This window comes from Amphiprion ocellaris, chromosome 17, assembly GCF_022539595.1.
Source record: "Amphiprion ocellaris isolate individual 3 ecotype Okinawa chromosome 17, ASM2253959v1, whole genome shotgun sequence".
In the NCBI taxonomy this organism is placed as follows: Eukaryota; Metazoa; Chordata; class Actinopteri; family Pomacentridae; genus Amphiprion; species Amphiprion ocellaris.
The window spans coordinates 6,801,584-6,815,046 of NC_072782.1; the positions used below are offsets into that span (position 1 = coordinate 6,801,584).

The 13,463-nt window shown below is 39.7% G+C and overlaps 1 protein-coding gene across 1 annotated transcript; it reads right to left on the reverse strand.

Moving 5' to 3' along the window:
• Nucleotides 1-295: 295 nt before the first annotated feature.
• On the reverse strand, nucleotides 296-12,327 carry mat2aa (methionine adenosyltransferase II, alpha a). The gene is made up of 9 exons (XM_023273647.3): nucleotides 11,984-12,327; nucleotides 8,590-8,667; nucleotides 7,816-7,938; nucleotides 7,282-7,394; nucleotides 7,056-7,199; nucleotides 5,508-5,726; nucleotides 5,075-5,257; nucleotides 2,993-3,126; nucleotides 296-2,877 (listed from the first exon to the last, which is right to left on the reverse strand). The coding sequence occupies exons 1-9, from the start codon at nucleotides 12,075-12,077 to the stop codon at nucleotides 2,775-2,777; spliced, it is 1,191 nt and encodes a 396-aa protein (XP_023129415.1). The 5' UTR covers nucleotides 12,078-12,327; the 3' UTR covers nucleotides 296-2,774.
• Between the last annotated feature and the right edge of the window lie 1,136 nt (nucleotides 12,328-13,463).

Here is a 13,463-nt window from a genome sequence, read left to right on the forward strand (position 1 = left end):
TCTGTATTTTGTAGGCTCAATTCAAAGGTGTAAATCCTAAATGTAAGGAGGTTATGATTTCTAAAACTAAATTTGCGCATTTGAGGTTTAAAAGTAACTGTTACCTGCAGTATGTGTTAATTTTCAGTTCTTTCTAACAGACAGCAGAATAGTAAAAACCAGAATAGAAACCATCAGTCTCTCCCAATGAAGTTACCTTTTGTTAGAGAAGTGATCATTTTTACCGCCTTGATCGACTGAATCCTACTTCTGCTTTCACACTTCCACATTAAATAAATACACAAAGTACAGCCCATAAGCACAAAGCAAGAGTGCAGTTTATTTCAGCAGTTTAAAAGAGAAACTCAGCAACAACTCAGACTCACCAGTATGAACCAGTGAGGTGGTGACGTTTGTAACCTCGGGGTACAAGTGGGAGGAAAGGGCCAAAGAGGTCAAAGAAGTCATGTGTTTAGGGGTACAAGTTGGGGGCATTTGCAGGGAGTGAGAGAAGGCACTTTTACACATTTAGCAAACACACCGAGACTCACATTCAAAGTTTTACAAAACAATTTTAACAGGAAAAAGCTCTTTAAGTCCTCCACAGGAGACCACGTAAACAGGCTGGTTTCTCTGTACAACACCAACCAATCATCGGTCTCACCTGTAGAGGAGCTGGAGGAAGAAAACGCATTGTAAAAAAAATCCTTGTGAGGTTGTGTACTTTCACCGGATTGTCGCACAGACTAGCTCACAGCACCACTATGTGGTCGTTACCTGAAGTGTCTGTAGCTCAGTGAGGAAAGCACAAGGTGGTGCCAAAGGAGCCAAACTAGAAGTCTTCATTTCAGTACTATTTGTGGGGACACGGCGCCATCTAGTTACATGATGTACACATATTTTAATCTCACTAACTGCACAAATCGCTGACCAGCAACCAACCGTGATGATTTAATACGTTAAACATTGATCTCACTTAGGCTGACAGCTAACTTTTGTTGGAGTGAAGGAGAAAGACAACTGGGGAAGCATTCAAAGGCATATACTGTGTATTCATTAATGTCTTAGGTTCAAATTTAGCCGTGGTCTCTTGTCATGCTCCTTTCCACATCTTATTTATCTCCATTTCTTGAACATAAACTCCAACCAACAGTTTATAAAAGAACAAGAAGAGGGGGCAAGCCTTGCAAACCCAGTGTGCCATTAATAACCCATGGGGTACGATGTAAAGAACAGACCTATGTTTTAAAAAACAAATAAATAAATAATTTAAAAGGAACGCGCCGGCTGCGACCTCAACATTCGTTTTGACAACTTCAGCACATGTAACATTCAAAACAGAAGCCTGTTCAATTTTTTGGGAGCTCCAGGAACTAACTCTGCCAAGAAGGCAACAGTCACAATACCATGTCTTACATTCACTGACTGTGTGCTGCTTCTTTCTTTGTCTTTCTGATGCTCTGCTCTTCGTGGTCTTCCGTACCAGGCCACTTTGACTCTCCACGTGGAGTGGAAAACAGTTTTCAGATACAAAAACGTGTGGCACATGTTATTCAGTTGTCTGTCCTTGCTGGTTGAACTGTTAGGTCCGTCAAACGCAATTATATAAATTATTTCAAGTACAGTGTTGCCGTGAGATAAAGGCAGTCCCGGCCTAGGAGCGACGGAGTCTGGGTTTCTCTGTAGCTACACCCAGAGTCGGTCCCAGGAAGGGTAAATACAGTGTCTTTATCTTGATTCAGCAGAACATTGACACATTTAACATAATTTGGATTATTCACATGACATTTAAACCTACAAAATAAATTACAAAAATGGAGTGATTTCATGGTGCAACCCAACAGAACCACAAGGTCGTTAGCAGCTTCTGACTTCTCTGTAAAACGTCAGAAAAGAAAAAATGGCCTGAAGGGTGAGCACAAGTAAAAAATAAACAATAAGAAAACTGTTGCGTTTGACCCCATTTGTGTCCTAAAAACTATAAAAACAGAGAAGGAGGAGTGTGAGGGAAACAGAGAAGATGTTTTTGCGATGCTAAACTGCCTTTAACCCAATAAAGTTAGGCAAAAGTGGAAATAACACGTTGACATGTAAGGACAACGCAACAGAGGATGCTTTCACTTCTACAACTAGTCGGGCTCACGGAGAGCAAAGACCTCTGCCAAGGCTAAAAGTTCACTTTTCTTTGATATGCCGTTTCACATCCTAATCCTGGTCAAACATTAAAGCGTTCTTCCTGTGCCTGTACTCCACCTCTCCACCAAGTTTCATGAACACCAGCCTGGTAGTTTTTGTGTCATAATGCAGAGAAACGGTAACAAAAACAGAAACTTCTTGGCGGAGGCGACTATACTGCAGTGAGTTTCTGTATTTAAAGGTTCCGCAATACTAGAAATGTTCTCATTACTGGAAAACACATGCTGGAAATCTGTCATAAATGTAGTTTTAATACAGCGTTAATAATACTTAACAGATTTTCTGATTAACAAGTGAGTGCACTGTTTACTCGTGGTGTCAGGAAACTAGATGATCATTAATCACCACCAAATAGATGAATAATGGCTGGTAGCACCACTCAGATTGGTAGATGTTGGCAACTAAAGTAACTATTGTTTTCTCTTTCCGGATCTGTGCTAACAAGTGGATAAAGGGCATTTTTTTAATCTAACAGAGGCTCTTGTGATGTGATTGTGGGTGTGAGGAGAAAGAGGGAAGAGAAGAAGGAAGAGAAGGACGGTCGACAAACACAGAATTTTCTGCAGTACACCTAAAGCCTGCTAGGAGAGAAGAGAGGTTCAGTATTTCAGCTTCTTGGGCACCTCCCATGAAAAGACGTCACGACCAAAGTGACCATAAGCTGCTGTGCCCTGGTAGATGGGCTTCTTCAGGTCAAGATCCCTGAGAGACAAATAAAATTACAATTAATGAAGCTTGAAATGTGTAAAATGTCTGTAATGGGGACCTTAGCTGCATGGTTAGTAGTAAAAATCTGAAAACAGATGTCACAGGATACCTCACGATAACTCCTGGACGGAGGTCAAAGTTATTCTTCACGATGTCCAACAGCTCCTTTTCGCTCTTCTGGGAGGTCCCGTAGTGGAAGATGGAGACAGAGAGGGGATGGGCAACTCCAATAGCATAGGAGACCTAAAACACACGTCAAGGTTTATGAACACATTCGGTTTCTAGTTTTTCAGTTTGCATCTGGATCTCTTCCTCCAGTCCTAACATGAACTCAGTGAAGAGAAATGTGAGAAATGTAAACTGAAAGCTGTACGGTTCAACACAGCAGCCAGAGCTTTACCAATAAATCTGCCTGGTCACTATTTAGATATGTGAGCTGACCACAAATATATCAGCAGAGAAGAAGCACAAAACGCTAGCTGAGAAAAGCCATAGATATGGTCGGGCACAGTTTAAAAAGTTTGTCCAGATAGTAGCACTGAAAACGTATTTGTAAAACGTTCTGCACAGCACATATCTGAAAATATATTCTGACCAGCAACTTAATGGGTCTGAGCAGCCACAATCAGGACACTCAGGACTACATAGAACATCCCTCTAAAATAATTACCTGTATCTGGTAAGTGGAAAACACAAGAACCAATCACAGAACATGATACTGCTCAGTGTCTGTAGAATTAGTAAATTATTTTTTCCCCTCCGAATTCACAATAATAACAATGTACTAAATGGCGACTTAAGAAGACATAAAACATCCAAAAGCACCGAACAACAGAACCTGACAGGTGACACGCTGGTGCACGTGTGACAAATGAGGACTGATCATAATTACTAAAAATAGCAAACTATTAATTTGTAACATTCACCTTCAGGCCTGCAGGAAGCTAAGATATTGCTGTTATAATACAAGAGGTCCTCGGTTTATGACGTCCTCTACTTACGTCGTTTCACCGTTATGTCGGAACTGATAACGGGCTGATCCTTGGTTTAATGTACGGCGTTTCGTCATTAAGTCGGAACAGGTTCAGTGGAACTAGTTGGCGAGCAGAGTGGATGAATATGTCGTCACGCAGTGAGTGGATGAATACTATATGTACAGTAGTTACGCAGCGCTATAAGACGGCTTTGTTTACATTTGCCGCCACACTGGATTATGCTACATTCACTTACTTCATTATGGCTCGCAAGCGTAAGTCAGACTTACAGTTTACATTTTCGCCGGTATTTTCCTACCGAGTTGTATTTCAGTGTGAGCCAATGACTGTTTTTGTTACTGTAGTTGTACAAATATGTAAACTGATGGACATTGTGATGCACGTAACGGCTTTGTTTACGTTTTCACCGGAGTTCCAATTTATGTCACACCGTAGGAAAGGCACTCAGACGCAAGTCGAGGACTCCCTGTATATAGATCCTATAGATAGTTCCTACAGATTGATGTAAGCCGATTTTTGCTGTATGTTGGAACTCCAGAGAAAATGTAAACAAAGCCGTTACGTGCATCACGATATTCATCAGTTCTTCATAAAAGTCAGGAATACCAGTAACTTTCATGCATGTATGAGTCATTGTACAAGAAGATAACAGAACATGGTGCACTGTTTTTACAACTCGATCTAACAACGCCGATGTTCGTCGGTGTTTCGCCCTGTTCCGAGCGTTTTATTAAATCTAATTTCACTTCCATGGTGTGTTGCCCTAAGGGCAGAATTATCGATGTACTTTTATTTTGAAAATCCCTTTATTTTGAAGTTGCCTGTTGACACTTGTCCTTTCCTGTCCGCTATTTTGATGTTTAGCTTTACACATATACATGCTTTTCTGGATGCACGGCTCTCTACTTTGTAAACACCACAGAAGCAAAGTCGTAAATAATTAACGTCACTTTTGGACTTACTGGTTAAGTTAAAAGGATTTATTACTTACATCTGGAAGCCATAATTAAGAGCAAAAAGTTAGTGAATGTGGCACAATCCAAGGTGGCGTACAACCGGAGAATGTAAACAAAGCCGTCTTATAGCGCCGTGTGACCGCGTATTCATCCGCTCATCAACTAGTTCCATGTAACCAGTTCTGACGTAACAACGAAACGCTGTCGTAAACCGAGGACCCCCCTGTACTACGTACTCACCTGGACCAAGACACGCTTACAGAGTCCAGCTTTTACAAGAGATTTGGCCACCCAGCGGGCAGCATAAGCTGCAGAGCGGTCAACCTTTGTGTAGTCCTTCCCAGAAAAAGCACCGCCTCCATGAGCTCCCCAACCTCCATAAGTATCAACAATGATCTTACGCCCAGTCAGGCCGGCATCACCCTGTGAGAGGAAACACAGAGTTCTGAGGTTTACGTACCGTCAAAAAATATACGTCGGCATAAGCATTTTAGAACAGCTACTTCAATATATTTGAAGTAATGTGTCATCATTTTATTTCAAAGTATAAAAACTTGAAATAACAATTTGTGTTAAACAAAAATCAAAAACCCTTCAAATGGTTCTTTAAAGAAATGTGACATGAGGTTTCACTGATTTGAGTGTGCAGACATTACAGATGTCTTTGTCTCACCTGTGGTCCTCCGATGACAAAGCGGCCGCTGGGCTGCAGATGGTAGATGGTGTCATCGTCCAGGTACCCACTGGGAACCACAGCTTTCACCACCTGCTCCTTCAGACGATGACGCATCTCTTCCAAACTTACGCACTCGTCGTGCTGCACAGAGATCACAATGGTGTGGACACGCAGCGGCACCATGGCTCCTCTGTCCTGCCTGTACTGAACAGTCACCTGAGGGGGGAACAAACAGAGAAAGGAAACCAAATATTTAAAAAGTAAATAGTAAACTATCTGTTCAGTTCAATATTTGTTTTACCTCCCGGCAATATGATTGTAAACCTTTCTGCAAATAAAAGTACACAGGTTGGAAAAGCATGTCCATGCTTAAAGTAAATACATGATTGTAAATGACATTTACCATAAAGGGATTCTACACTCCCCCAATGGCTTAAAGGTGTGATGTGACCTGCTAATGTTAACTGTTATTACTCTAAGTTTCCTTTTGCATCATTACCAGAACAATCCTTAGAGTGGCACTAATTACAATAAGCTGCAGGACAAAAAAATCTATGAACATTTCTTGTTTGGCATAAGGTGCAGGACTGCTGACACGATAAGTAAATTAAGCAGCATTAACTGGCAACAACTTAACCATTTAAATCATTTATTGGGAAGAAAAAAGTATGCTGATTTAATAAAATCTTGTTGCAGGTGTCACGGTACAGGAGTCCAGGGTCCACACACACTGCTGTACTTCCACTGTGTTTTATTGATAATAGCCATGCAGCAATTCAATCAATGAGATTTTCTTCAGGCACAAACAGACAGTGTTTATTTGGCTGTTGATCAAATTGTTCCATGGCAATTATCAACAAAACACTGTTGCAAATGTTAACGTTTTAACTTTTTATTAGCTGTCCAAAATCAATATCAAAAATTCTGAATAACTCAGCATCAAGTGGCATCTTGACAAACTTACACTAAATTAAATCAGCTACGAACAAAGAACACTGAGTGATTAAACACACAAATCAATGACGAACGTTTATACAGAATATGCAGCACAAAACCAGCAAATCGAGAAGTTTTACGTGTGCCTGCATAGACTGTGAAATTACACTAAAATATATGAACAGATTAATGACAGCAGAATGTAGTGTTTCTCTACAGTAGTGGTGATATGTCTGTCTTTAAATATCATCACCTTCCTAAAATAATGGCCTCAGTCATTTTTTGACAAAAGTAATTTTTTTGCCTAAATCATCTCCTCATGATGCTGGCCACCTCTGGTAAAATCACCTAAATCCTCAGTTGGACAGATCATGCGATTCTACCCCTGTCATCTGATGGCTTGCGTCAAGGTACAGTGTAGTTTGGTTCAGTTTTTTGTTTTACTTGAAGAACCTGACAAAATGACCTAGGCCGTTATTTTAAGAGGGTGTCAATATGTACATTTGGAAAGAAAAATTCCAGAAAAAAACAACAATATTTTGCTTTCTCCTATTTTCTAAGCAATTAAGATGGACTGCAATGAAGTGGAGAACTGTTTCCTTGTCTGACCTGAGTTTTGGAGTCGGGTCGGAGCCACGGCAGCGTTCCATCTCGTCGTAATTCCGCCATCTTGGCATTCAGCTTGTGAGCCAGGACAATAGTGAGAGGCATACACTCCTCGGTCTCATCGGTGGCATACCCAAACATCAGACCCTGTCAGAGGTGCAGTCACATATCACAGCATGAATACAGGTCAAAATAACACTTAAGTACATTACCACCACGACTCTCCAACCTGGTCGCCGGCTCCCACGTCCTCCTCTTTGCGATCCAGATGAACACCCTGAGCGATGTCAGGGGACTGCTGCTCCAAAGCCACCAGCACGTTGCAGGTCTTATAGTCAAAGCCTATAAAACATGAGACCAGAGCATCAGTACAATACTTCACACCTCACCATTACATTTAGTACTCTTTGGCAGTTTTTAAATCACATGGGAGCAAGATATGTCAGTCAAAACTGCCAATTAGAGGTTAAACTATCCAACTGATTATTGAGAAAGAGTTGATGATGTTTCCTCAGGCATGTAAGGTGAATCAAACACATTTAGCCTGAGGGACGGCACGTCGTATGGGAAAGGTACAGGTTTCTGCACATTCACCCTTCTGGGCTGCAGTTACATATATCGTCTTTTTAAAAGACATCTGGATGATGCGTGGCCTTCTATACATCAGACCGGAGTAGTTACAGCTACCACCACTTTTACAACTGTGGACGGGCTTTTCCTGTACTTGAACTAAACTCACAGCTGCCTGCTCTCATCACTGTACCTTTGGAGGAGTCGTCATATCCAATGTGCTTGATAGCATCCCTGACAATCTTCTGGTAGTCGACGTGGGCCCTGGAGGTGATCTCCCCCGCCAGCAGGATCATCCCCGTCTTAGCAACAGTCTCTGAGGACAAAACAGCAAGCAGTTTAAGCAACGATTGTAAGCAACAGGCCGGCAATTCTTACATTTGTGTTTTAAATAATGTGCCTTAATTAACATTATAAAATAATTAATATTTTGACATAAACAGTAACCGTATGTTAATTTGAACACAACATTATTATGGTAAAATCTGTTTCCAACACCTAGAGGGACAATATAAACCTACAGGCCTTGACACAGGATATGAATTGTTTGTCCCAAATAGCCTGAGGTTGATGTAAAGCTGACAAGCAAAGACAAAACTGAGTTAATTTGCAATTTAAACATCCAGTCCATTGAAGAATAACTTTCTAAAAACCCCAAAAGCTTCTAAAGCTTTCAGAAACTGCATTTCTGGTGAATTCTAATCTATACAGACACAAAATGAGACTTTTAGCTTCCGATTTAGTTTAGATACTACTCTTTAGTTCCTGCTGCCATCTGGTTAAAATGTGGCGAAAACAGTATGATGCATCAGAAAACATTACTCAGAGGAACCACAAGATCCAATAAGTAGCATGACTGTGACTGGATGGACTTTACCCCTATTTTGCTAAAAGCCTCAGTTTACATAAGCACTATTCAGTAAAACACAGCCTTTATAGTCGACCTGTTTGCTGTCCAAAGACTCACCACATGCTACTTTGGCATCAGGGTCTTGTCTGAGGTGGGCATCCAACACGGCGTCACTGATTTGGTCGCATATTTTATCTGTGGAGAAAAATTTGTATTTTTCAGAACATGTAACAACAATTTCTTAGTTTTGCTTATGGTTAAATAGTGACAAATTCCAGAAGACTTAGTGTTTGATGTTACACCAAGTTCACAATTAAAATTAAACAGATTATCCTGGCTTCAATTCACTAAAAATAATAATATTCAGAATTGAGTCACACTCTTCTTGGCTACATTCTTATAAGTAACATTTGTGAAAAATAAAACCTGCTTATGGCACTGGATGTGCTTTAGTTTTTGATAAGCTCAAGATTATATTATTTCCCTGCAACACAGATAATGCTGGTACAAAATTAATTCTACTCATACAGAATGCTGCAGCTCGAGTCCTAACAAGGACCAAAAAAGTAGATCACATCACTCCCGTTCTTAGATCTCTACACTGGTTTTCCTGTTTGCCAGAGAATAGATTTTAAAATACTGCTGATGGTTTTTTAAAGCACTGAATGGTTTAGGTCCAAAATACATAGCTGATCTGCTGTCACTTTATGATCTCGACCTCTGAGGTCATTAATTACTGGTCAGCTTTCAGTCCCTAGAGTTACAACTAAACTTGGTGAAGCAGCATTTATTCATTATGCTCCACACATCTGGAACAAACTCCCTGAAAGCTGTAGGTCCGCACCAACTCTCACTTCTTTTAAATCAACGCTCATAACTTTTCTGTTTGCCACTGCTTTCCTATTATAGCTTATTTTAATCTGTTTTAAATGCAAATTGCAATTTTATTTTTAAATATATTTCCAATTTTCCTTTTCTTTTCTATGTTTTATTATATTTGTCATTTTAATCCTGGTCATTTATGCTTGTCTGAATGGTTCCAATGTTTTAATGTAAAGGACATTGAGTTGCCCTTGTGTATGAAATGTGCTATACAAATAAAGCTGCCTTGCCTCAAGCAGCAGTAGTGCACTCATCCAGGTTAGATGTGTTCATTAACCAACATTACCGTTTTAAATCTCAAATCGAAATAAAAACCACTGATTTCCTTATGACACTGAATTTTGACTGTATGATGCAGGAGCTATTTTTCAAAAACATTTAACATCTCAGTACAAAGTATGCAAAGAATCCAAAAGAAAAGGAAAAAAACGTCTCACAGTAGCACACGTGTTTTCTGGCATGTGTTGAGTAAAGAAAGGCTGTTTGTACCACTGTTAAGGTCTGAATAATCCAAGCTCTACTACAGACTGGTTTACCTTTGGCAGCCTTTAAATGATATTTTCTATTCACAGACCTTAAATTCAAGTTTGCTCTTGTATCTACCTCAATTTAAATTTACTGTGTTGGCAAAATTTGGACTGGTGTGACTGCTTTTAGAGGATGTCTGAACCTGTTCTGATGTCCTCCTCACATTTTGTTCACCTGTTGCAAAGTATTTGGAACACGACACAGTTAGAAGTTTCTGTTGCTGTTTGTAATATGTTAATAAATTTTTACAACTGGAAAAAAGTACATCTCTACAACAGAACAGATGTCACGAAACAACCAAGTGTGGAGACGTAACCAGACCAGAAGTCACAAGTCAGTAATGATTTAAACCATCTGCAACTCAGAGGTAATGAGGTTATTGATACTCTTCCTGTAGGGTTTGATGAAGCTGGTGGGCTTTTTGAAAGATAGGATCACATTAAAAGACTCGCCCATCTACAGAACCATGTGTCGGATCATCTGTCATACCAGGATGCATTAAACTATTTCTTGGATGCCAAATGGTGGAGCTGTGGACATTTGAGTGTCTGGCTGCAGCCTGAACTGACCTCCCATCATCCATCACGCTAACGGCCTGTTCTTGTCTTTCTCCCGTCATCTGTGGCATCAAGTCGTTTCAATAAAGCTGCATTTTAAGGTGGACTTTCATAAATCACCGGTCAAAGTAGTGCCATTGTGCTGATCACACGGTCTGATTATTGTCGTTTAGAGCTACAGCTGACTTCAGTGTGGATTAACCCAATAGTTAAATGGCTAAATTGAACCTTTTGCCAACAGGAAAAAATTGATTTCTCTCCAAGTCAGAAAAGAAGACCACTTGCAAGCTGTGTTTATATTTTAGTTCAGTGTGTAAAGGCTGTGGATGTGACTACATTACACCCACTGAGGAGCAGTGGCCCCTGCAGTACCTATATTTAGGAGCAGTCATAAGCCTATTATCTGTGGCAATAGAGCTGCCCCTGCTGCCCTAATGTACTGAAAACTGCAGCATATTGTAGGTCAAGCTGCTGAATAGTTCTGCAAATAAAAGGAGGAATCACTGTGCTGCTTTTTTATTTTACTACAATCTTTGAATTGTACCTGAACATATATTAGTTTTCCGATTTCATTATCACTTTCAGTTCCCACTTAACTCCATTTTAACCTTTTATACTGCAACATAGGCTATATTGTGTTGTTTTTAGTTAGCAGAAAGCTAAAACTAAAGAAGTCTGATGCAATAAGTACTAGCTTCGTGAAGCTAATAAACTTCAGCTCCAACTGTTTTATAGAGGTGTTTGTGGTCATGTGGGAGAAATTCAGCCTTTATTCATTATCATAGAAGCCAAATATTTCAAACTACTGCCTTAAAAATGACCATAAAGCTGAATGAACTCTGACAGCTTCAGCTCAGAGTAAACAATATGATGATGCAACACAGCACGGTAGTTAGCAATACTGTCTGACTGAAGGCCAAAATACTCCCGTTATCTGTCTTATTATTGTCATTATCAGCTACAAAACATCCGACCACATGCTGCAGATCCATGTGGGGAACCTTGTGATTGACAGACACCAACAGTCCCGACTAATGGGTGTTAGCTTCAGCAGCTAGCTGTTAGCACACATCCTGAATGGACTACAAAAACGGTACTTCCGCCGCCTGCAGGCTGTAAATTGTCGTTGTTGAAATATGTACGCTTTAAAAAGAGTGTATATATGGATTTAAACTGCTGACAGAGCAAAAGAAAGGATTGCCAAGCTACTATATCGTTTTTATTTTTTTTATAGTTAAAACAGTCACTTTTCCTCAGCCTTTATAGAGCCATGAAGGCAGCTCTGTTTAGGGCTTTAAATGTACTTCTATCCTCTTATTTAAGTCTGCTTTATTCGAGACCATAAAAAAACCCATGAACTCACTGTTAGCATTTGAAAACAACCCATGTTGTTTTCAAATGCTAACAGTTGCAGCTAAAGTCGATTAAGGAGCAGCTGAGCTAACTGTGACCTTGTTTGAGAGGCTAACGGGATGCTAGGCTAATCATCCTGGTCGCAGGGATAAAGTGCTTCTCAGACAGGCTGTGGTGAAGTTAAAACTCACCGGGGTGTCCTTCTCCGACGGATTCAGAGGTGAAGAGGAAGCAGTCTTCATCGTAGACGGAGTCGTTGTGGAAGCCGTTCAGGTGGCCGTTCATTTTCACACAGTTAGCTAACGAGCTAGCCGAGCTGATGCCTGCGTTAATGCAGCTTAGAAGGAGCCGGGGACACTTTGGTAGCCTTTAACTTTGGTCTCCTGCTTTCACACACGAAGCTGCCGCGGATATTCAAGTGTAGCAACGCCGGGTGGAAGTCAAACGAGGCGGACAGCTGTATTTATTCGCCTGAACAACTTCTCCAGAGCCCTCAAGTCATCCCTCTGCAGCCAATGCTGTCGGTGAGCTCAGACCATGTGGTGCTAATGGGCGTGATCCGGCTGGAGCAAAACAAAAATGTGCCCGTGGGGTAAACCGGAAAGCATGGATCCTGACGAATATAATATGCAGACAATAACTGAGAGGCTGGAGCATTCTGGTGCATAATGAGGACTTTTATTTTAAGTGGATTCTACTGATAAAACTTTGAATTTAGATAGTCTTTATTGTCAAAATATTCAATAATTAGAGTAAATAAATAATAAATGGTGAGGCTAGAGGCAGTGTAATTAGAAATAAATACAATTATTGTACAAGTTTGAAAGAAAGTGATTGCACAAGAAAAATTTTATTACATTATTTCCTGGGAAAGAGGATTCCAGTTTTTAAATGTTTAAATTTAAATGTTTCCTTGTGGCTTTTGAAACAATCGGGTAATGTCTTAGTGCTGATATATCTCCTGCTTTGGATTTTTCTGAGGTTTAACATTCAAGAAATTCATTAAACTTAAGATTCTTCAGATTTTAAAACACCATGAAATAATAATTCTAACATTTTATCATTTATATTAGACAGTATTGGAAAGATGGAGCGCTGCAAGACATGTTTCAATGTGTAATTCCTTTTGGGATAAAAACTTTTTATTTTGGATGTTTACCACAGTAATGGAGAAAAAAGGATAAATATCTATTGAGTGTTTTGTTGATTGCAAGTAAGAAATCTATAACTGAGATATTCCCACCATGTCAGCATGCTGGATAATTATAAAATGGAAGCGATGACAGCGTTTGTAAATCAAAAACAAGACTGGTTTGTAGCATATTGGGGAAAATGGGTTGCTTGCATAAAAATTAAAAAGCCCAATTTAATTTTGAGTCTGGAAATTTAAAGGCAACATAGTGGTCACTCCCTAATGTTCTTAAAGATGTTCTCATTTCTGTTTATCTTATTTTTTGATCAGAAATTATTTTCTGAGAAAAGAACAATGATAATATTGTGCACATGCTGACACGTAAATTGTACTCATCACTAAAAATGGTTAAAAGTGATAAATAAAGAATAAAGGGGTTTGGAATTAAAGTATTTCCCTTCTTTGATGGCTTTTAAAAGATCAAGTTTTTGCTGAGGTGATTTTTGAAATCTAGTATTTCTTAAATCTAAGGATTTTTA

Coding starts and splice junctions, on each gene's coding strand:
- mat2aa (XM_023273647.3), bottom strand. CDS start 12,077: ATGAACGGCCACCTGAACGGCTTCCACAACGACTCCGTCTACGATGAA. Junction 8,668..11,983: donor CGTCGGAGAAGGACACCCCG/GTGAGTTTTAAC, acceptor TTTTCTCCACAG/ATAAAATATGCGACCAAATC. Junction 7,939..8,589: donor TGATGCCAAAGTAGCATGTG/GTGAGTCTTTGG, acceptor TTTTGTCCTCAG/AGACTGTTGCTAAGACGGGG.